At 41.2% G+C, this 22963-nt stretch overlaps 2 protein-coding genes across 10 annotated transcripts in view; one reads left to right on the plus strand and one right to left on the minus strand.

The window, feature by feature from the left end:
- Window positions 1-69: 69 nt before the first annotated feature.
- ap2s1 (adaptor related protein complex 2 subunit sigma 1) lies at window positions 70-12207 on the minus strand. Its single transcript, XM_061781440.1, has 5 exons — window positions 12042-12207; window positions 11582-11731; window positions 4667-4780; window positions 3166-3225; window positions 70-1036 (listed from the first exon to the last, which is right to left on the minus strand). The coding sequence occupies exons 1-5, from the start codon at window positions 12042-12044 to the stop codon at window positions 935-937; spliced, it is 429 nt and encodes a 142-aa protein (XP_061637424.1). The 5' UTR covers window positions 12045-12207; the 3' UTR covers window positions 70-934.
- A 2802-nt stretch (window positions 12208-15009) lies between these two features.
- The window catches only part of arhgap35a (Rho GTPase activating protein 35a), a 117951-nt gene continuing 109997 nt past the window's right edge, over window positions 15010-22963 (plus strand). For 7 of the 9 annotated variants that reach the window (XR_009789858.1, XM_061782987.1, XM_061782990.1 and 4 more), the window contains exon 1: window positions 15011-15692. The gene's annotated coding sequence lies outside the window, so the exon portion shown is untranslated. Of the gene's footprint in view, window positions 15693-17395; window positions 17536-22963 lie in introns of all 9 variants that reach the window. The other 2 variants (XM_061782993.1, XM_061782994.1) reach the window with 2 other exon arrangements.

A 22963-nucleotide genomic window follows, 5' to 3' on the forward strand; every position in this document is an offset into this window, starting at 1 on the left:
CTACAAATCAAATTTATCTTGAGAACATGTTCACTTCCAAATTTACATATGAAATAAAAAAAGAGAGCCTTAAACTGTTCTCATATTTTTATTTACATATATTGGGATGTTTATTTGAGCTGGGAGACGGCACTGTTTAAAAAAAAAAAACAGATGGACAATAAGGGAAGCAGTACAAATATCACAAATTGACAAAAAAAAATAAAAAGATCATCAGAAACCACCTTTGAATATGGTGAATATTAGGCTATGAGAGGTGGTTTCACAAGCAAAGCAGCTGCTGCTGTTGGTTTTAAGAAGCCAATAAGTAACTGACATTTATCAAACGAGTAAATACTGTTTGAGGCATGTGTAGTGTGCTCTGGAATGAATGCTTCATTTCATAGTCAACAATTATGTTAAGTTACACGTATACTTATGCACAAACCATACTACGCACACATCACAGTACTGCATTGTAAAACGTGTGACAAACAAGCACCATGTCATTATTGTCGAGTAGTAGACTACATTTGAAATGCCATTGTAATGAGGCGGCCATCTTGTGACACGACAGGTTTTCATCACACACATTTGGAGTATACTCTGAAGTATACTCTAATTAAAGTTAATGGTGAGCCACGTGTAAAAGTCACATGAGTATGATATGACATCAGTGGTAGGTTTTAAAAATCACAAGTGCTGGGTACACTGATTATGATGGTGCTTGTTCATGACAGTAGTGCTCTGAGATGAAGGTTAATTGGGAGGAAATGGATGCAAATACACTGTTGTCAAGAGACTGGAAGAGATGACTCACTTCACTTCTCAAATTCAAATTTCATATTGGGGGTTACAAGCAGTGCAACACACCCAAATTATCACTAAGAAATTCAAGGTCTATGAACTCCCCTCCATGAATCCATGGGAGGGAAGTGAGGAAGATGTCAGTTGTCTATTCAAGGGACTGGAGCATGAGGAGCTGCTTGAGGACCTTGGTCTGACTGGTCTCCCTAATCTCACCGGCAAGGAACATCTCGTCCACCACCGTGTAAACCTGGAGGGAGACACAGCTTGGTTAAAAAGCCAGACAGCCTTCCGACATATAGTATATCAGCTGCGAGGGAAACTGGAGGAGAAAAATAGTCAATGACTACCACAAACTGAAAGTGGACCACAAACAAAGTGGACTCCTTCCCTACTCGTATATAGACGAACTTCCTGGAACATTGCCTCACCAAATGGCAACTTGTCAAGACGTCATATTTTTAAAGCCAATTGCTACTAACCTGATAGGATAAACATACTGTCAAGGCAACTTTATAGAGGGAAATAAATTACATTTTCTTCCAAGGCCAAGTCAGTCAACCTGATCTCAACCCAAGAGAGCATGCGTTTCACTTTCTAAAGACAAAAGTGAAGGTGGAAGGTGCCATAGAATAAGTCAATTTTAAGTGCTCAAAAGTCTGTTCCCAACTGAGAAAGTCGTAAATACAGGTATAGCCATTTTTAATACTCTCATTTCTTGTGTATAATGCGCATACCGCCCCACTCAAAAAGAAAAATTTGTCAAAAGTCAGAGCGGATTATACAGGTGCATAAGGAAAATGAAATCTTTCACAGTATAAACATATACTGTACCTAAGGGTTGTGGAAAAAGTCATATTCCAATATGATATGTTATGTCTAATTTTACAAATTTATATAAAAAACGGTAAATTTTCCCTGCTCACCTGAGAATCACGACGTCCTCGCGGGCACCGCCATGCCATACCTGCGTCCGTCCGTTGACGGCATCCAATTTATTGTCTTAGTTCACTAGACGGCAGATTTATTTCTTGTACCACCACTTCACAGAGCACATCTCCCAAGTTAACAAAAACAAAACAAAAAATACAACGAAAATTGTATTTTTTTTAAAATGATGAGTAAAAGAACGTCCGGCACAGCAAAAACTAACGTGGAATTACATCAACCCACCACAACCGTACTGTCATTCCAACATGTGATGTCTAATGTTACCAACGTATTATGTACAGTGGTGTGAAAAAGTGGTTGCCCCTTCCTGATTTATTTTTTTGCATGTTTGTCACACTTAAATGTTTCCCATCATCAAACAAATATAAATATTAGCCAAAGACAACACGTAAACACAAAATGCAGATTTTAAATTACAGTTTTTAGTATTAAGGGGGGAAAAAATCCAAACCTACATGGCCCTGTGTGGAAAACGTAATTGCCCCCCTTGTTAAAACATAATTGTGGTTCCTCCGTCAAGCCTCCTGGAATGATGGCAAGCTCAGAGTTGTTCCATCTGTCGAATGGTGACTGTAGAGACGCTTCTCCCGGCTATTCTTTGCTCATTAATCCAATGAGTTGGAAGACCAACTCGGGCCACCTCGCATTGTTTCCGCGTTTTGGTTTTCTTTTTTTTCCCCGCGGAAACTCAGCTTTGTCTTCTTGACTTGGCGAAGCTCGTTTTCCTGGTTCCTCCACTTACATTCTCTCGCGGCTGCTCGATTCCCATGTTCCTCCGCGTAACTAATAGCTTGCAGTTTAAACTGTGCTTCGTAAGCGTGTCTCTTCGTAGGTGCCATTTTCGGGGGTCCTTAGCCCAACCGATGCACCGAAAACTATATACACCTACTGGGGGTGTGTCTTTAGCGTCCTCTGTCACACGCACCCTTCCCCCTTTACGTCCGCATGCTGTACTCAGTCACTTCCGCCTTCCTCTATATAAGCAGCGTGTCGGCAGAAAATGCTCCCAGTCAGTCAAGCGGAGCGCTCATTAAAGTCACAACAACATTTACAGATTTTGGAACTCGGTGCACACATAAGGCGCGCCGCATTATAAGGCTTTAAAGCCTAATGGTCGTGAAAATACGGTACATATCTGTGTGTATAAAAGAAACACAAACACTTCTGGACTCGGTTATTATTCAGTTATTTTTCCACATCTATTAGCACAGTACAAAAAAAACCTGGCAAGTGTTAATTTATATGTGGGCGTAAATTAAAGACACTAAGTAATTAGCAAGAGCAGCAACAGCAGCTGGGGAGTTGTTTGTTGCCAAGCATTCTCACCTTGACCTTCCAAGCAATGACCACCGTAGGTGTTAATTACATAGGGGAATGAAACATGTTCAATGTCTTTTGCGTTTTGTTAACCACTGTCGAAGCGCTTACCTTGTAGAAGTTGAAGACAAGGTCCAATTCACACACGTTGTGAAAGTACTCATTGAGCACCTTGGGGGGAGAGACATACAGTCAAGATTTGTGAGTTGACAGCTAAATAATAGCGAAACGTTCTGCAATTGCAGGGGAACATATACATGTTTCTGCTTCTGTATTATGCAATTGGCTTCAATGTGTTCCTTCAGAAGTGACCAAACATTCAAGGTCACACAGATCCCCACTATACTCCCTCATGACTCCACCACCGTCTAGAACGTTCAACCCAGTTGCCATCAAAAATTCCTCAGATGTTTATCATTCAGATCAAAGATGACAGTATTTAAAAAAAATTAAAATAAAATAAAAACAGGGTATAATTTACAAGGATTATGATGACATTTATCGCATCTGATCTGAGTGATAAATAGTTTGAGAGGAGGCTGCTTGACTGCAATGCTAATTAGGCTTTACACGATCAGGGTTTTTGGGGCCGATCACCGATCAGCGAGTTTAAAAAAACGATAACCGATCACTGATCTGATCACAAGATGGAGTAATGTGTCCATCTAAATGACCTGTTCATTTACTGTATTTACTTGTGTACTTAATTGCTCAAAAAATTATATTTACAATAAATACTGTATCTTTGTTACTCTATTTATGCCAGTGAGGCATAGTGACAGACAGAACAAATGAATGTTCTTCTATTAGATGGCAGAAAGTAAATACAGTAATTAATGTATCCACTTTTGTGACATTTTTGTTTGTTGGTGTTTCGTGAGATTTTTCAATTGTAAAATATGTTCCTTGGCTCCATAAAGGTTTGAAATCACTGCTCTAGTCAGATCGTGTATTCTAATCAGTCGGGTCAAACCAACATTACATGACAGAAATAATGGGTGCTAACTTACTGTAATTAAATTACTTTATTTTTAATTAAATGAATCCACACAACAGAGTTGCGAAGAACTTTCTGAATAATATTTGATTTCCATTTTAGAGATAATGCCACAAGTGAGATTAGCTGTTATATATGCCCAAGGTGGGTACTATAAAGGGTACCCTTTATAGGGTCAAAGGTTAAGAAAACATTTTTGTTTGAAGATTGAGTCTATGATTTATTTTTTAATTTGAATAGTTTATTTGTTCTGTGCACTCATTTCAGAGAAATTGAACTACACAAATTACAATTTGAAAAAAAGATGGAAAAATTGGAGTGTTCTAAAACCTTTGACCGGAAGTGCATATGCATTTAGTTGTAATAAAACCCTAAATAGAATTAAGTACACGCCCTATAATCCCCAAAACCTAAGCTAATAGCATATCTAATACAGCTATCAATAATGTACTTCCCATAACAATGTGATGAGGTGCAGCAGCCAACAGAATGGTAATGATAATCATTAACAGACATTCCAGATCACAATCAGGGCATAAGAACTCAATCATCATAGTTGACTTACTGAGTAACTCTACTGTATATAACATTGTGCTGCCTGCATGTGTCTCTTACCTCTACAAAATTGTGTATTCCCTCGAGATAAGCCAGGTTATTATCAGTCACGTCAACACAAATGCAGAAGTAAAGGCCAGCATATCGTCTGTAGATGATCTTGAAGTTTCGGAACTGTGGAAAGAACACGTGTTAGCCCTAATTTTTTAGTCTTCACATGTTTTTAAAGAGCGATAGTTCGACATGTATATAGAGTGGATATATTAAAAAAAAAAAAAAAAAGTCTATACACCAGTAGGGGGATTTACATGGAGTCTTGTATTCAGATTAGAACCGGGTTAGACGCCCCTCAATCAGAATAAAAAGACCGAATCCGAATGAAATTTCATTCGGTTTCACAGGGGTGGAGTATTCCTTTTGCCAAACCGATCAGAAGTAAATTTTCGTCATGTAAACCGTGAATCGGAATGGTGCTTGGCTGCGCTCTGTCGCCGCATGCTGTCTTGACGTAAATGGGCATTGACGTTATTGTTTACACACGTAAATATGGCGACTTCCAACTAGAGCTTGTGTGCGACGGAAAACTTAACTACTTGAAACTTGCTTTTAATCAAGCCGTTGTTTTAATAAAAGTGTAAAAACTACTGTGCTAAATGACGTGACATGTACGTCGCTGTGCGCATGTCACACGGCTGTTCAGATTAAACGTTGTGCTCATGTATACACGGAATAGATCACGTCACATATAAACCAGGTTGACCAGAGATCTTCAATCAGAATAAATTGAATGTGAATGACAAAAAAGTCTGCATGTAAACGCGGCTACCGTTTAAATGTCATTTCTCTGCGGTGTTAAAAAAAAAAGACCAATATCAAATCATTTTGAAACCTTTTCCACCATTGTGACCCATAACCTGTACAGCTCAATCTCTTAATGTGAAAACTTTACGAGAGGGGAAGTAAAACACTGAGATAATGTGTGCACACCCTCATAACTATACTGTGTTCAGAATTTACCAATCACATTCATTCAAATTCATTAAAATTAGGAGTTAGCACACACCTGCCACCGTTTAAAAGTGCCTCTTGATTAACCCCAAATAAAGTTCATCTGTCGTAGTAAGCTATTCTTTTATTGGTTTCTAGCAGTGGAACTGTTCGTAATTCACTCCACCTTGACTAATACCCCAGTTATAGCTGAAGGAAAACAGACCTGAATAGGTGTGTTTGTTCAACAAATAGTTTATGTTCCAGTAGGAGAGCTTGTGAATGGTGGTTTGCAAATTAGTGAAGATTGACTCTATACAGTTAAAGTGCTCCTTCTAAAGCACCACTAAGCCCGAGGAGTAGCTAGTGCTGGCCATATGAAGCCTTCTAAAGACGAAGCTTTCGATCCCATTGGTTCACAAAAGGTTTATTTCTCTGGGCTTCATGTAGACAGAAACCCTGCTGGCCAATACCTTGATGACTTTTTCACAGTCTTGCAACAGTGTCTTCTTCTCGGCTTGTTCCTTTAGGGGTCGCCAAAGCGCGTCATCCTTTTCCATGTAAGCCTATCTCCTGCATCCTCCTCTCAAACACCAACTGCCCTCATGTCTTCCTTCACGACATCCAACAACCTTCTCTTTGGTCATCCTCTAGCTCTATTGCCTGGCAGCTCCATCCTCATCATCCTTCTACCAATATACTCACAATTTCTCCTCTGGATGTGTCCAAACCATTGAAGTCTGCTCTCTCTAACTTTGTCTCCAAAACATCAAACCTTGGCTGTCCCTCTGATGAGCTCATTTCTAATTTTATCCAACCTGGTCACTCCGAGAGCAAACCTCAACATCTTCATTTCCGCCACCTCCAGCTCTGCTTCCTGTTGTCTCTTCAGTGCCACTGTCTCTAATCCGTACATCATGGCTGGCCTCACCACTGTTTTATAAACGTTGCCCTTCATCCAAGCAGAGACTGTTCTGTCACATAACATACCGGACACCTTCCTCCACTCGTTCCAACCTGCTTGGACCCGTTTCTTCACTTCCTGACCACACTGACCATTGCTCTCGACTGTTGATACCAAGTATTTAAAGTCCTCCACCCTCCCTCGCTATCGCTTCTCCCTGTAGCCTCACTCTTCCCCCACCACCCCCACATATATTCTGTCTTACTTCGGGTAATCTTCATTCCTTTGCTTTCCAGTGCATGCCTCCATCTTTCTAACTGTTCCTCCACCTGCTCCCTGCTTTCACTGCAGATCACAATGTCATCTGCAAACATCATGGCCACGGGGATTCCAGTCTAACCTCATCTGTCAGCCTATCCATCACCACTGCAAACAGGAAGGGGCTCAGGGTTGATCCCTGATGCAGTCCCACCTCCACCTTAAATTCGTCTGTCACACCTACACCGCACCTCACCACTGTTCTGCTGCCCTCGTACATGTCCTGTATTATTCTAACAAAGTTCTCTGCCACTCCAGACTTCCGCATGCAGTACCACAGTTCCTCTCTGGGTACTCTGTCATAGGCTTTCTCAAGATCTACAAAGACACAATGTAGCTCCTTCTGATCTTCTCTGTACTTTTCCATCAACATCCTCAAGGAAAATAATGCATCTGTGGTATTCTTTCTAGGCATGAAGCCATACTGTTGCTCGCAAATACTCACTTCTGTCCTGAGTCGAGCCTCCACGACTCTTTCCCATAACTTCATTGTGTGGCTCATCAACTTTATTCCTCTGCAGTTCCCACAGCTCTGCACATAACCCTGGTTCTTAAAAATGGGCACCAGCACACTTTTCCTCAATTCCTCACGCATCTTCTCACGCGCTAGAATTCTACTGAACAAGCTGGTCAAAAACTCCACAGCCGCCTCTCCTAGATGCTTCCATACCTCCACAGGAATGTCATTAGGACCAACTGCCTTTCCATTTTCCATCCTCTTTAATGCCTTTCTAACTTCCCCCTTACTAATCATTGCCACTTCCTGGTCCACCACACTTGCCTTTCTCCCTCTCTGCCTGACTCTCCCTTCGCTCTCATTTTCCTCATTCATCAACTCCTCAAAGTATTCTTTCCATCTGTCCAGCACACTACTGGCACCAGTCAACATATTTCCATCTCTATCCTTAATCACCCTAACCTGCTGCACATCCTTCCCATCTCTATCCCTCTGTCTGGCCAACCTGTATAGCTCCTTTTCTCCTTCTTTAGTGTCCAAGCTGGCATACATGTCATCATATGCCTCTTGTTTAACCTTTGCCACCTCTACCTTTGCCCTATGTCGCATCTCAATGTATTCCTTTCGCCTCTCCTCGGTCCTCTCAGTGTCCCACTTCTTCTGAGCTAACCTTTTTCCTTGTATGAATTCCTGTACTGAGAGGTTCCACCACCAAGTCTCCTTCTCTCCTTTCCTGCCAGAAGATACACCAAGTACTCTCCTGCCTGCCTCTCTGATCGACTTGGCTGCAGTGGTCCAGTCTTATGGAAGCTCCTCCTGTAGACCGATAGCCTGTCTCACCTCTTCCCGAAAAGCTGCACAACACTCGTCCTGTCTCAGCTTCCACCACATGGTTCTCTGCTCTGCCTTTGTCTTCCTAATCTTCCTCCCCAGAACCAGAGTCATCTAACACACCACCATCCTATGCTGTCTAGCCACACTCTCCCCTACCACTACCTTACAGTCGGTAACCTCCTTCAGATTACATCGTCTGTACAACATGTAATCCACCTGCGTGCTTCTACCTCCGGTCTTGTAGGTTCCCCTATGTTCCTGCCTCTTCTGGAAAAAGGTGTTCACTACAGCCATTTGCATCCTTTTTGCAAAGTCTACCAAGTTCCTTTCCTGGATCCCCTACTTACCCATCACTTCTTCATCACCCCTATTTCCTTCACCAACATGTCCATTACAATCTGCACCAATCACGACTCTCTCTCTGTCTGGGATGCTCAGAACGACTTTGTCTAGCTCCTTCCAGAATTTCTCTTTCACCTCTAGGTCACATCCTACCTGTGGGGCACAGCCACTAATCACACTATGCATAACACCCTCATCATTTGATCTGATACTCCTTTCACCTCCAAGACATTCTTAGCCAACTCTTCTTTTAAAATAACCCCGACTGAATTTCTCTTCCCATCAACACCATGGTAGAATAATTTAAACCCTGCCCCTAAACTTCTAGCCTTACTGCCTTTCCACCTGGTCTCCTGGACACACAATATATCAACCTTTCACCTAATCATCATGTCAATCAACTCCCGAGATTTTGCTGTCATAGTCCCAACATTCAAAGTCCCCACACATTCAGTTCTAGGCTCTGTGCTTTCCTCTTCTCTTTCTGCCGAAGAACACGCTTTCCACCTCTTCTTCTTCTTCGACCCACAGTAGCTGAATTTCCACCGGCGCCCTGCAGGGTGACGGCGCCGGTGACGGCGCCGGTGGCGGACGTTGTTAACCCGGGCCACGACCGATCCGGTATAGAATTCTTTGGATGAACGCTCATATTTGTTTGGCAAAGTTTTAAGCCGGATGCCCTTCCTGACGCAACCCTCTGCATTTATCCGGGGTTGGGACTGGCCAACAGTTTGCACTGGCTTGTGCCCCCCATAGGGCTGCATTTCTTGCAACAGTGTCTAATTACTGAAATTAAAACACCATAATTAGGTCTTGTGGGGTTCATTCATGTCACTGTAGTCATCTCCCGATGTAATTTTGGCCGCTTTGTCATACTTTTGAAATCTGTCAGCTAAGGTTAGCCTACTAATATTTAACACCAAAGATTTAGAATATTGTTTATCTTCAACTAAAAAGTTTCAATTTGAGAAAAATTCTATATAAAGTCCTTAAGATCCTTCTTAAGGATTATCAAACACCGTATTTTCACGAACATAAGGCATACCGTATTAAAAGGCGCAGTCTCAGTTACGGGGTCTATTTCCTTTTTCCATTTCTATTTCACATACATAAGGCGCACCGATTATTGGGCACAGGCACGGTAAAACATACGCTAAATTAAAACATACGGTAGCATGCATGCACGCTAAAACATACACTAGCATGCATGCTAGCGTATGTTTTTAAAAAGGCAGCGGGAGCAAAACTGAGTGCGGTTGTACTTTATTGAAGTATTTAACAATGTACTCACGTTATTTTTTGATCAATCCTCATCCACAAATCCATCAAAGTCCTCATCTTCTGTATCCGAAATGAACAGCTGGGCAAGTTCTCCAAGAAACATGCCGGGTTCCCTCTCGTCATTGTCGGAGTCAGTCTCGTTGCTGCAGGGCTGTTCAGCAATGATGCCAGCTTTCCCGAAAGCTCGGACAACAGTGCAAGCAGACTCGGAAGCCCAAGCATCCACAATCCATTCACATATGGTGGCGTAACTCGCCCGGCGCTGCCTCCTAGTCTTAGTATAGCTGTGTTCGCCATCTGTCATCCATCGCTCCCACGCCGCTCTCAACTTCAATTTGAACGCCCTGTTTACACCGATGTCCAGCGGTTTGAGTTCCTTCGTCAAGCCTCCCGGAATGATGGCAAGCTCCGAGTTATTGCACTCAGTCGAATGGTGACTGTAGAGACGCTTCTGCCGATTGTTCTTTGCTCATTAATCCATTGCTCGAGTTGGTCTTCCAACTCGGGCCAACTCGCCTTGTTTCCGCGGAAACTCAGCTTCGTCTTCTTGACTTGGCGAAGCTCGTTTTCCTGCTTCATCTTGAATTCTCTCACAGCTGCTCGATTCCCATGTTCCTCCGCGTAACTGACAGCTTGCAGTTGAAACTGTGCTTCGTAAGCGTGTCTCTTCGGAGGTGCCATTTTCGGGGGTCCTTAGCCAAACCGATGTTGTTTTGCACAATGCACATACCCGCACTATATACCTACTGGGGGAGTGCCTTTAGCGTCTTCTTTCACGTGCACCCTTCCCCCTTCAACGTTCGCATGCTGTCCTCAGTCACGTCCGTCGTTCCTCTATATAAGCAGCGTGTCAGCAGGAAATGATCCCAGTCAGTCAAGTGGAGCGCTCATCAAAGTTACAACAACATTTACAGATTTTGGAACTCATAAGGCGCGCCCCGTCCATTTTTACTTTTAAGTGCGCCTTATGGTCGTGAAAATACGGTAAGTGACTCATCTTAACACTTTTACTCTAACTGATAAGAACATTAATTAATATTTAATAGTTTACCATTTCAACCGCTTCTATACTCACATCCTGGTGATGAAAAGAGTCACTCGTGTCACTCTCGACTTTATCTTTCACATGCACAAACCAATGTTTACTGAAGGTTTAGAGCTTGAATCAACAGAACGCCAGCATGTTTACGTACAAACGGTAGTGCTAGCACTAGCTAGCTACATAACATTATGTTGCCTGCTTGCAAGCGATATTCAAAGTATGTGAACATGACATAAAGCCCTTCTTGAAGAATGGACAACCTAAAACATCCTGCCCAGAGCACCTGGTGACGACACGTTTTTTCCCCTTTTTTTCCAACATAAAACAATCCATTGTTGTTACTGTCGCCATGGTAATGGTTGTATCTGATAGCGGTGACATGTATTTTGGTCCCGCATCCCCAGACAAGGTTTGATTTGACAATATGTGGCCCAATGATCTTAAAAGACAGCATACGATGATATCGTAATACATGTCGTATAGTGCTGCATGTGTCTGACAGAAATAAGGCATGATTTTATGGCAGTAGTCTGACATAGTGCGATTGTGAGTGGCCAAATTTGTCTTGTAGTCTGATCCAGGTGTTAGGTACAGTAAATGTACAACTGTAGAGAAAATTAGCAGGGATTCACTGTACAGTATTTTTTTTTAACAGTCATGGTCTTTAATATGATGCCAAACATTTCCCAAGGGAGAGTCCTAAAATATGTAATTATTGTTTTGTCTAAAGGGCAACTGAAACTCAAACTCCTAATTGTAGGCTGTTGCTTGCAACATGATTCCAATACTAATCAAAAATGAACTCCTCACCTCCACAAAGTTGGTGTGCTTGGCATCTCTGACAGTTACCACTGCGTGCACCTCTTCAATCAACTTTTGCTTCTCATCGTCATCAAACTGCATGTACCATTTGGCCAGTCGTGTTTTGCCGGCTCGGTTCTGGATCAGGATGAAGCGGATCTAAGATACGAACGGACAAAATGATATTGGAGAGGGGGAAACAGTTGTAAATCACAATGCAGTCAAATGTACACTTCCTGCTTGCATTGACGAGGTGTGAGCAGAGAGTACACATCCCTCGCAATCACTTTCACAAGCTTATATCAAATGCTCTCTCTGCTAATGGTTACATTGCCTTGTTTAAAAATTATTGTCTGGCTTTAGCCATTTAGCCAAGCAGCTATGTCTATGCTGTTAAATGTTAGCATGCTAGCGGTGATGGGCAACTAAAGTATTAAAAATGTATCGCGTCAATCCGAGACGTAATTACCATGTTTGTCTCCTAATCTCCTAATTGAGAATCTTATGAACTCCAGAAAGGCACGTTCGTGGAATATTATGCAGCGCGTTTACTCAAATACATCAGTAATTCTTCTAACCGACCGCCCGCTTTCTATTCCAAGCTAACAGGAAGTGGGGGAAATATTAAACCGCCTTGCATGTCGGGAGAGGTAGTTTTTATGAGCGCGTTTGAAGCTACTTGTGTATGATTTAAAACCACAGGAACCAGCATTCATCAGTAAGGGTTTAACTTGCCGAGATCACATGATACTCGACACATCGTTGAGCTTTCACACATCTTTGACAAACGTGGTATTACTCATTTGTGTGGGTACGTTAAACGTTGCGGGCTGCATTTAGGGGTGGGGCATGGGGGGTGAACTGCAAAATAACGAAAGTTGTACAACAACAAAAAAGATATAATAAGTATGAACAGTATTCAGACACAGTATTTAGCTCATATCAGGCGGATGGCATGTTAAACTTTCAGGAACTTTGTAAATTTGTATTAGAATTTAGTATTAGTAATTAATAATTAATCCAACCCTGTTGTAGCCTAACAAGGTGGAAATTTAAGCGCAAAACATAGCAATCAATCAAATCCACCTTTATTAATAGCACACTTTAAGAACAACACAGTTGACCACAGTGTTTAATACAGCATAACGTAAAGAAAATAAAAACACAGCAAATAGCAATACATGTAAATAGATAAAATACCAAGGTTATAAGACAGATATAATACCGATATAAACAAAGGTAAAAACACCTATTTAAAATTATAATTAAGAAATATGACTAAAAATGAATAGAAATTAAAATCAACATCACAAACTTAGGTTAAAAACCAGTGAAAAACCTTTAAATCCTCAAATTTACATACACAGAAAGGCAAGGGCAGACCGCAAGTTTACACTCATGTCACTTTGTTCCTTCCAAAAGAGTGACGTCACATCCAGAATGTGGATTCATGGGAACTATTTCTTTTCTTTAGAGGGAAAAACTACCACAGACTGGATGGAATGCAATATTGTGGACACACAATAATAATAAAAAATATATATATAATATAATATAAAACATATTAATAGTCCTCATGGGGAGAGAAAATGCACCAATAGCCAGGAACGACCATATATATATATATATATATATATATATACAGTATATCTGTAAGTGGTAAAGATACTACTTCAGTTAACATTTTAACCTGGATAACATCCATCCATTTTCTTTCATAATTGTCCTCATTATAGTGTCATGGGTGAGCTGGAGCCCATCACAGCTGATTTTGGGCAAGAGGTGGTGTATACCCTGGACTGGTCGCTGGACAATCCTATTTGCACCTATGGACAATTTGGAGTCTTCAATTAGCAATTAGCACATGCAAACTCCATACAGGAGGGCCACAAACCGAGATTTGAACCCAGAACCTATTGACTGTGAGGCAGACACGCTAACGACTAGGCAGCCCGCCTGAATAACAACAGAACAAATCTTCCATAATTTGGTTAGCTGATGATTCACTTGGTTAGATTTAACATTTCATGACGTATCCACTCTCTCCGTTTACTTTAAATGAGGTGTGGCTATACTGCAGAATCATGGCTTCGGAATCACTTGATGGATCCGGATGGCCAGCCAGTTCACTACAGCATTGGCCAGGAAGTTTGGACAGCGTTCCTGACTTAGCATTCATTGCATAGCAAGGGTGGAGGAAGTGGAAGTGGGACTGTCAGGGATGGCACAATGTTTGAGTGGAGGAATGTGCTGGCCCTTGATACCAAGAACTATTTCAGCTGCAAATCCAGAAAAAGGGATGGGGTGAAATGGAAAAATAACAAATATAATAGCGAGAAAAGCTATCTTAGGTATCTAGAGCATCTTTATTTTAATAGTTTTTGTAATTAAAGTAATATGACTGTACTGTTTAGGCCAAAAACCAAGGCAGAAAAGAAAAACAAAATGGAACCCAAACTGAGGCAGATTATTTTTGCTGAAACTTCGACCCCTGTTAATCTTGCTTTGTGTACCTGGGGTCGTGTAAGTATTACATGAGAGTGACACGGTGTCCGATGTGATAGGACATGAGTTTTTCTGTTTATTCAAACAAAGGTTAGTGCACTTTGAACATGGCCAAGCTGTGTATATTTCATCTACTGTAGTGGAAAACAAACACGGGTATATAGTAAACTCTTGGTGCTCCGACATTGGCTTACTCCCACTGCCCAAAAACGTGAAGCACACGTTAAATACACCGAAGACTCAAATTTATTAGTGTCAGTTCTGTGATTGACAGGTGATCTGTTCAGGGTGTACTACACCTTTTGCTGAAAGTCATTTGGGAACGATCCCATCTTCTAGCGTGACCCCTGAGCAGGGTAAGCTGTACAGAAAAAGTAATTCTCTTTTTTTGATTCACAATGTCAGAGAGGTATAAATGGCACAGTATGTTACAATGAATAAGTATGTGAAGTACAACTGTGCTGCATCAATCGCAGGGCGTAAATAAATTAAAATAATTTGATTTAGGTACATTGAGTTATTGATTATGTATTTATTTATGTAAAATATTCACTCCGAACAATAACTATAGTAACTATAACAATTGCAACATATTTACTCAATACTAACCAATAGCAGTAATTATTTGATTCATTTAAATGATACCTAATATTTTCAAGCACACTGTATAGCATTATTATTATTATTAGTAGTAGTCGCTTTTGATTATATATAATAATTGTCATTGTTTTCCATTTTTAAGGACATTGTGTTACATTATTATTTTCCTAAATTTATTGTCATAAAATATTTCAAAACAGTGTTGAATTCTAAAGGTAAAGGAAGGGCTACGATACAATACTTTCAATAGTGCTGGTTAGTGAACGAGAGAGAGAGTGTGTGTGTGTGTGTGTGTGTGTGTGTGTTGTAATGGTGTGGGTGAACCACTGGGCGAGACTGTGTCTCTGTGTTGGCCGCGAAAGAGGAGGGGAGATGCAGCTTGGAGTCGGGAGAAGGGCCGCCGCCATTATTGGGAAGCTGACAAAAAAATAAGACATACCCACACATCGTCACACGTTTTTTTCTTTTTTTTTTCTAGCTTGCCAGCAGCTCTACAACGCCAGCGAAAAGGACGGGAATCCAACCTTTTTTTTTTCAAGCTCCGTTCGTATCATTGAAGACAGCTCGCCCCTTTTCTACTCTCCTGGCGAATCTTTTATTTTGGACACAACAAAGGAAATAATTGCTCCAAACAACGTGGTGGCGAAGCAAGAGAGAAAAAGACTCCGAAAGGACGCTTTTTAACTAGCAGACCCTCCATTTTTTTTCTTCATTCCTCGTTCACAGGCGTGTTGAAGACGACTTTGTGCGACATTTTGGTTGCTTTTCCCCCTTAACTAGCATTTGTTGGTTAGCCCTCTGGTACACGCACGCACGCACGCAGAAATGCGAATGTAAAAACTTCAGACGTGAGGGTACAAAGTGACAAGAAATGGACACTTAAGCTCTTTTCGCCCCCTAAAAGCTGCTATTAATCGATGAGAGTGTTGGCGGGGAGTGTTTTTTGTGTGTCTCTTTAAAGACTCTGCAAGGAGGTAAAGGAGTGGACGGAATCCGGAGAGGAAGGAATGTTATGGTACGTCGACTACTTCCTTTTAAATGTTCCATATCTGGAGTTTGCTCTGCTGAATAATGTGTGATTATCCACAGTTGTACCACTTGTTTAACTGCAGCTCGCGAATATAACGGAGTCAAACCCCATGCCGCCCCCAAAAGGCTTGTGTGACCCCAACCCCTTCCTAGTAATAATCATATTTCTCCATATTGGATTGATGCTTGTGTGTTAATTTCTAACTGATTCATGGGAAGTTTACAGAGGAGCGGAAGGAGCTCAATAAGCATGGACGCCGTCCAACCAAACATTAAAACAATCGATTGGAGCGCAACACCTGGAATGCATTGGTCGTGTCTGGCCTGCAGAAAAACTGCCCAATGTGTGTTGCGTTTAAGAAACAATCACCGCCGCAGGAGGAAACGACATTTAATTTGCTCATACATATTGTTCAACGCGTCAGAAATGAAGCATAAAGTACATTTAAGTAAGGTTTTGCCAAGTTCTCAAGTTGACATTTTGGGCACCAAACATCAAGAACTGAGTATGTGGGTAACCTGAATATTCCAACTATTATATTCAATACAATTTTTTTCCGGATATATTTCATATCACATGCGCAGCTTTCTGGCGCTTGTCATGTTATGATAATGTCGCGGTAGATTTATAAGGGTTATCTCATGTTAAAAATTAACATAGCCAATCCATCCATCCATCCATCCACCCATCCATCCATCCATCCATCCATTTTCTTCCGCTTATTCAAGGTCAGGTAGCGGGGGCAGTAGCTTTAGCAGGGACGGCCAGACTCCTCTCCCCAGCCACTTCATCCAGCTCTTCCGGGGGGATCCCGAGGCGTTCCGAGGCCAGCTGGGAGACATACCGTTGAATCTATTTCCGTGCCAGAGCCAATAAACCCGTTTGTGACGCTTACTGCAAAGTGGTCGTCGCCCCCACCAGCCACTCCCTTTCTCCCCCGGTGCGACGCCGCAGGTCATCTGGCCACTTCATTCTAGGAGACGTCTCTCTTACTGCTGCACTGGTTTAAGATTGATGATGGATTTAAAGTGAGAGACAAGCGGCAGGTGCGGGTCTACACTTTTGTGTCATTGCTGTGTCGAAGAATGAAGCAGGAACTTTAATAGCAGATGAGGATGCTGGTTTGGTTTCCTTGTTAAGGCGATCATCAACATGCCTAATGGTTATGATAACCAGTGGAAGAGTGGTTGGAAGAGTCTATTCTGTGTGTTTAGTATCCATATTGTTTCACAAATCCCGATAACACTTCAGACCAAGTGTAAGAAAATGTAATTTAATGCTGGAATGATCTTAAAGCAAGTTCGTTCTCAATTTAATGATGATTCAGTAAAGCATATGCATATTTTACATACTATATTTCATCAGATAATGGCCTCAGATGTTGCAATTAATCGCCAGGTGCAGTCTAACACCACCCCACCACAAATAGAGCACCCCACTCTATATCCAAACATTTACAATGGAGTTTTCTTTTTACTAGGGGTGTCAATTGATTCATTTTTTAAAATCAGATTAATCACTCTTGAATTTTGATTAATCATAATTAATCACATGTGCCAAGTACACCACACATAGTACCACATTTTGCTTTGAGTTGGTATTTTAAACTTGTTTTAAACTGCTTTGATGAAAAGAGTTCAGCGCTGCACAATATGCAAATTACCTTTGCTTTTTTTTCCGAAACTCAGGGTGACTTTTGAAGCAAGATTTGCCGTCAAGCACACCAGTCGGAGTCTCCTCACTCATCTTTTCACTGGCATAAGCGCCGACCTGATCACTGACCTTTTAGCAACCTGCACAGCATTTCAGATATCCATCCGCGGTTAAGGTAAAGGAGCGTAAATGGTCAAAATAAATTGTGATTAGTCTGAGTTAATACATGATTAATGCAATAATTTTTACGATTAATCATGAGTTAATGCTTTAACTTTGACAGCCTTACTTTTTACATATTCGAAGAAGAGCAGCATCTAGAAGATGTATAGTGCAGGGATGGCGTAGTAATTGATAATTGTTTAATTAATCATTAACAATTCTGTTGATTGTGTGGAACTTACTGTCAATTAATCATGAAGCAGTTAATTAAATGTCTCGAATAATGATGGTCATAACAATCAATTAGTTGATCAACTGATTGTTCAGAACTGTTTTTGGGTGAGGACCAATCCAGGATACCTGGCCTCTCAATTAAATTCAGCTGGGCTAGGCTCCAGCTCACCTTTGGCCCTAATGAGGACAAGTGAGATAGAAATTGAACATATGGTTGGAAAGGATTCTATTACTTGTGTGGAATGATTGTTGATTGATCGCGCCTGGAAGCAGATGCGGCAAAGCAGAATGTCGATTGAACTAGTTTGCTGTCAGGATAAGAACAAAATCCACACAGACCTTGGCACAACTCCTCTGGGCAGCATTATTCTGGTCAGTATGACACTGGCATGAAAACTGGATTTCAGAACTTTCAGTGAGAGATCCTTTTACAAGAAAATATGAAAAATAGCATTCATGTTTCCTGTCATCAATCGGGAAATTTTGTCAAATACCAGTCCAATCGAGGTAAAATGGAGTGCACAACTAAGCTGTAACCTGCAGAGGTGCTGTTGATTTTCAACTAGTTTGCTGTCGAAAGAAGGCCAACATGTTGTCAGCTTTGGGAAGTCGCACCACATCCGCGCTAGATGGTCACAGTAACCCTCCGCGAAAGGTGAAAAACCGCAAAGTAGATAAAATAGGTAATAGGTAAAAGGTAACCAGTATTTATACTTTACATATTTAAGACAAAGATTAGAACAGTACACGTGTTTACTTAAATCTTTAATTATAAAACCTTATACAGTAATTAACATTCATCAGCATTGCCTTCTGAGAGAGGCGAAGAGGCTCGCGTTGGTGGCAGAGGAGAGGCTATCACTTGACTCGTAGAGGCTTAAGGTTCACTCGGAGACTCTTCTGCTGGAGGCGCTGATGGTGTCGTGGTGATGGCTAGTTGTTGTCTTTGTTTTTTCTTTTGCTCCTAAATTCCCCTGTACAAGGACATAACGCAGTCTCTTATTACGCGGAGTTACCACACGTTTCGCTTCCTTATTGAAGCAGTTTTGGGGATGTTTGCTTCCTCTTTCTTGATGTGCCGCACTGTAGATTCATTCACGCCATAATGGCGTGCCACAGATGCATAACTTCTGCCCTCTTTGATCATATCTAAAAGTTTCACTTTTTCGCTGATGGTCATCATCTTCTTCTTCCTCTTGGGCGCCCCGGAGGAAGCTTTCGCAGGGGCACAGCGCTTAGGCGGCATTGTAATGGCTTAACTAATCAAAAAAAGTTATCGCTTAAACAAAAAAAGTTATCACAAACACAACACTAAGATACCGTATGCGAGACAGTCAACAGCTTGGACGAGACTGGCAAGACACACCATGGGAAGATGCTGGGTGAGGCTGCGATGATGCGCAGCCAATCAGCTCATGGGATAAATCCACTCGTGCTCTCATTGGTCGATGTCGCGCCGGGAACCAATCACGCGCCTTGTATGTGTGCCCGTGGCATGTACAGTACATTACAGGCATGTACAAAGCCTCTTGAGTCAACTCATCTCTTTGTTGGCATGCAAGGAAACCTTCTCTCTCGTGCGTCAACATCAAACAACGCGTCTTTCCGCAATATGGCTGCTGATATGGCTGTATTTTTTCATTTTTATTTTTTGATGAATGTAGTTTTTTTTTTAATATATATTTTGGAAAAACATGCGAAGCACTGAAGCCGCAAAACCTGAAGCGCGAAGTGGCGATGGAACACTGTAATGTAGTATTTGTCCGGCCATGTCTGCCCAAACTTGACAATTTCAGCTCACTTATAACTTGAGAAAACACCGTGCAGTAAATTGCAGATGATTTTTTTGTTTGTTGTAGTTTTGACTGTGCGCACGCACGCGGACACACACACAGCAACATCAGAATTTGCATATTCACATTTTATTTTGAATTGTTTTTTTTTTATGTTCATGCTGTGGTTAAAAAAATCTGAAGTTACTCCCTATTTAATCAGTACTTGAGTAATTATTTTACTGTGTACTTTTTACTCTTCAAGTAATTTCAATTCAAGGACTACAGTTTACTTTTACTTGAGTCATATTATTGTCAAGTAACAGTACTCTTACTGTTACTTATGTTTGGCTACTCTAACCACCTCTGGAGCAGACATCCTCTATTGTTACTCTTACGTTTAAGCAACATTTTTGCTCATCAGATCAGCCCTTGTCGTATTTGTTGCAATGGTCTTTTGTATTTTCGCGTTGAGATGCTGCGGGACGTGGCCATGGTTGTGGTCCCAGCGGAACTGCGAAGCAGACGTAACATCGGTGACAAGAGTTGATCCGCTAGTACATTTTGTATTAATTAGGAAGGACTGCTACAATTATCTAATTAGTTTACGGATGTTACTGTTAAATGTATTAAGTGATGTTAGGGATTATGTCACAACATAGAATGAACTAACTTCAAATTCAGAAATGGCCAATAAAAACAGAAAAATGTACTTAATATTTTCCTGGAGGATGCATTTGGGATGAGCGTTTGAAGTTGTTAATAGTGAAGAATGAAGTGAAACAGTACTTGAGTGGTGTAAATAAGAAGAAAATCTGCGTGAAGAAAATTTCAGCACTTCTTCTCCTTGCAGCACGGTGGTCACACCTCCAAGCGACGGGCTCTCGGCCCTTGTACCGTCTGTCACCGGGTTGTGTAGATTCAGTCCTGGGAGGGGATCCCGTTGCTGGGATTAGCGGGAGGCTGGCTTTGCTTGTCAGGCTGTGGGCCAGACATGTGGTTGCATACTCTGATTAGGACACTGGAAGTGAGATTAAGCCCCTCATTATCTTGACAGCTCAGAGTTTGGCAAGCTTCATAAGAGGAAAAGTGGAGGGGTATGCTCTCCTTGATGTTTTCTACAGAATGAGAAATGGTCGTGTGGAGCCCTTTTTAAATCAGTTAGCTCTACTGAGAGCAGGTTATCTGAAATGTGAACAAGGTTGTTTTAAATTTGAGCACCACCCCATTTGAAAACAGATAATCTATTTCCATGTCAACCCACGTTTTTATTCCCAGCCTGTCACCTGCTCATTTGCAAATTTACCCCCACGAGCCTAGCTGTCAATACCACGTGACTTCACATGCCAAGGATTGGATTGCTTCCCTGCTAATCAAAAATTGTCTTTTCCTTAAATCTCTCACCCTCTCGATCTTCTTTCACAGCAGAAGCTTGCTTGTAAGTCAATATAAGCCTGTATTTGATGGAGAAAGGAGCTAATTATAGCAGGCAGCTTTGCAGTTTGGTGGTCGAGATTACAGTCAGTTTTCGCTCAATGGTGGCTTTGTTCTGGAGACCGATTATTAGCCAGAAAGAGCTGCATTCTGGGACGATTGCATTTGAATTTCCATCAGAAAGTGTTCCTCCCTAGGTTGAAATGAGGTTCTCTTCTCTTGCCAGTGTTTCAGCCTATTTGCATATTATAGTTTTGATATAAAGACCTCTGTAGTTTGCCCCCTATTCTGCTTTAGAGGTACTTTAGAAGAATTGCTGAATTATGTCCAAGGGACTGACCTCAAGTCAGCAGTTCCACTTGTGCCTCGCATATACTCCAGAGGACAAAATGACTATTCAATATCGCCAACTCACATTTGCTTTATAATAAATTGCTCACTGAAGAACTGCAAACTGCTTTTACCCTTTACATAGCCCACCCTGTAAAGGTATTGTTTTCCAATTTAAATGGATTATTAAGGGGGATTGCTTGTAGTAAGTAAGGCTTTTAGATATGATTAATGGTGTAATGGGTGGCTCCAGGGAAGTGAATACGATTAAATTGGTCTTATAAAAAAGACCTCACGGTGACACCGTTTTCATGGTAGCCTTGGAGATATAGGACCAAGATGTAAGACATAGTTGTTGAATAGTGATGCAATTTTAGGGGTGGAATGACTAACAGTTTTTTTTTATACTCGACTACAATCTAGTGACAGCTGAGTCGAAGTCGATTAATTGATATCATTGATATTTTTTGAGCATAGTATAACATCTTTGTTCCATGGATTGTTTTCACGTAAAGACATTTTGACGGACAGGCATAGAAAGAAATAAAAACTGATTACAAATTCAGCTTGCCATTATGCTAATTGTATTCATTGTAATTAGTTGAGTCCTGCAGAAGTTTCTTTTCAACAAACATGCCCTTCTCATCTTGTGTTCCATAGCATTGCAAACAACGTCTTTGATTACTATGGTCGTTACCACACAGTTGTTCACGTATCCATCCATCCATTCATCCATTGTCCGTACCGCTTATCCTCACTTGGGTCGTGGGCCTGCTGGAGCCTATCCCAGCTATCTTTGGGCAAGAGGCGGAGTACACCCTGAACTGGTTGCCAGCCAATCGCAGGGCAGATGTAGACAAACAAACATTCGCACTCACATTCACACTTATGGGTAATTTAGAGTAGGGCAGCAGCTATCGAATATTTTTAGTATTCGAGTATCCTACTAAAAACAACCAATTGTTTTTCTTTTTCAAATAATCAACCATTTTATTTCTTATATTCACATTGATCAGCAAACTATTTTCTTGTCTAGAAATATTTTCAGTGAGCAGCTTAGCATTTTTTCTTCTTAGTATTCTTAGGATTTCTTGTGAGTATAAAAAACATAAGGCATTAATTAAAAAAGGCATAAGAGCATGTTGTCCAACTTTCCTTGAACTGTGAGCATTTTAGGATGTGACATAATAATACAGTAGGTTCATGGCTCTGCGTTTATTAGCTTAGACCAGATTAACAAAATTAAAATAAAGATGAAAATGAAGACACCTATTATCTTAACACATTTTTTTCACAAACTTTGCCACAAGCAATCTTTCTGTTGTTGTTTTCACCGATAGTACTTTGACTCAAAATATAGCCACTTGCAGATACAATGTAAAGACTTACCATAATACACAACTACAGTGTGCGCGACTATAACGTGACATAACGTACTCAGGATGCTTGTTAAACACTGTGAGATGTGGCTCAGCTTGACAATTAACTCTTTCCTCCATTAACAGCTACTGTGTTTTCCAATAGTATTGTAATGCCATCAGAAGTGGTCAATGAGGAAGGGAGTCTCCAGTACACTTTCAGTCGCTTTGTTAAAGTTGTGGCAACACAAGAACATCACAAACGTACGAGCTGCTGTCAGCCACAACGCATGCCAACAGCGTCTTCCCAGAC

The sequence above is a fragment of the Phyllopteryx taeniolatus genome, chromosome 8 (genome assembly GCF_024500385.1).
Source record: "Phyllopteryx taeniolatus isolate TA_2022b chromosome 8, UOR_Ptae_1.2, whole genome shotgun sequence".
NCBI lineage: Eukaryota > Metazoa > Chordata > Actinopteri > Syngnathiformes > Syngnathidae > Phyllopteryx > Phyllopteryx taeniolatus.

Coding starts and splice junctions, on each gene's coding strand:
- ap2s1 (XM_061781440.1), bottom strand. Junction 4,781..11,581: donor AGCACACCAACTTTGTGGAG/GTGAGGAGTTCA, acceptor TTCTTTCCACAG/TTCCGAAACTTCAAGATCAT. Junction 1,037..3,165: donor TTGTCTTCAACTTCTACAAG/GTAAGCGCTTCG, acceptor GTCTCCCTCCAG/GTTTACACGGTGGTGGACGA.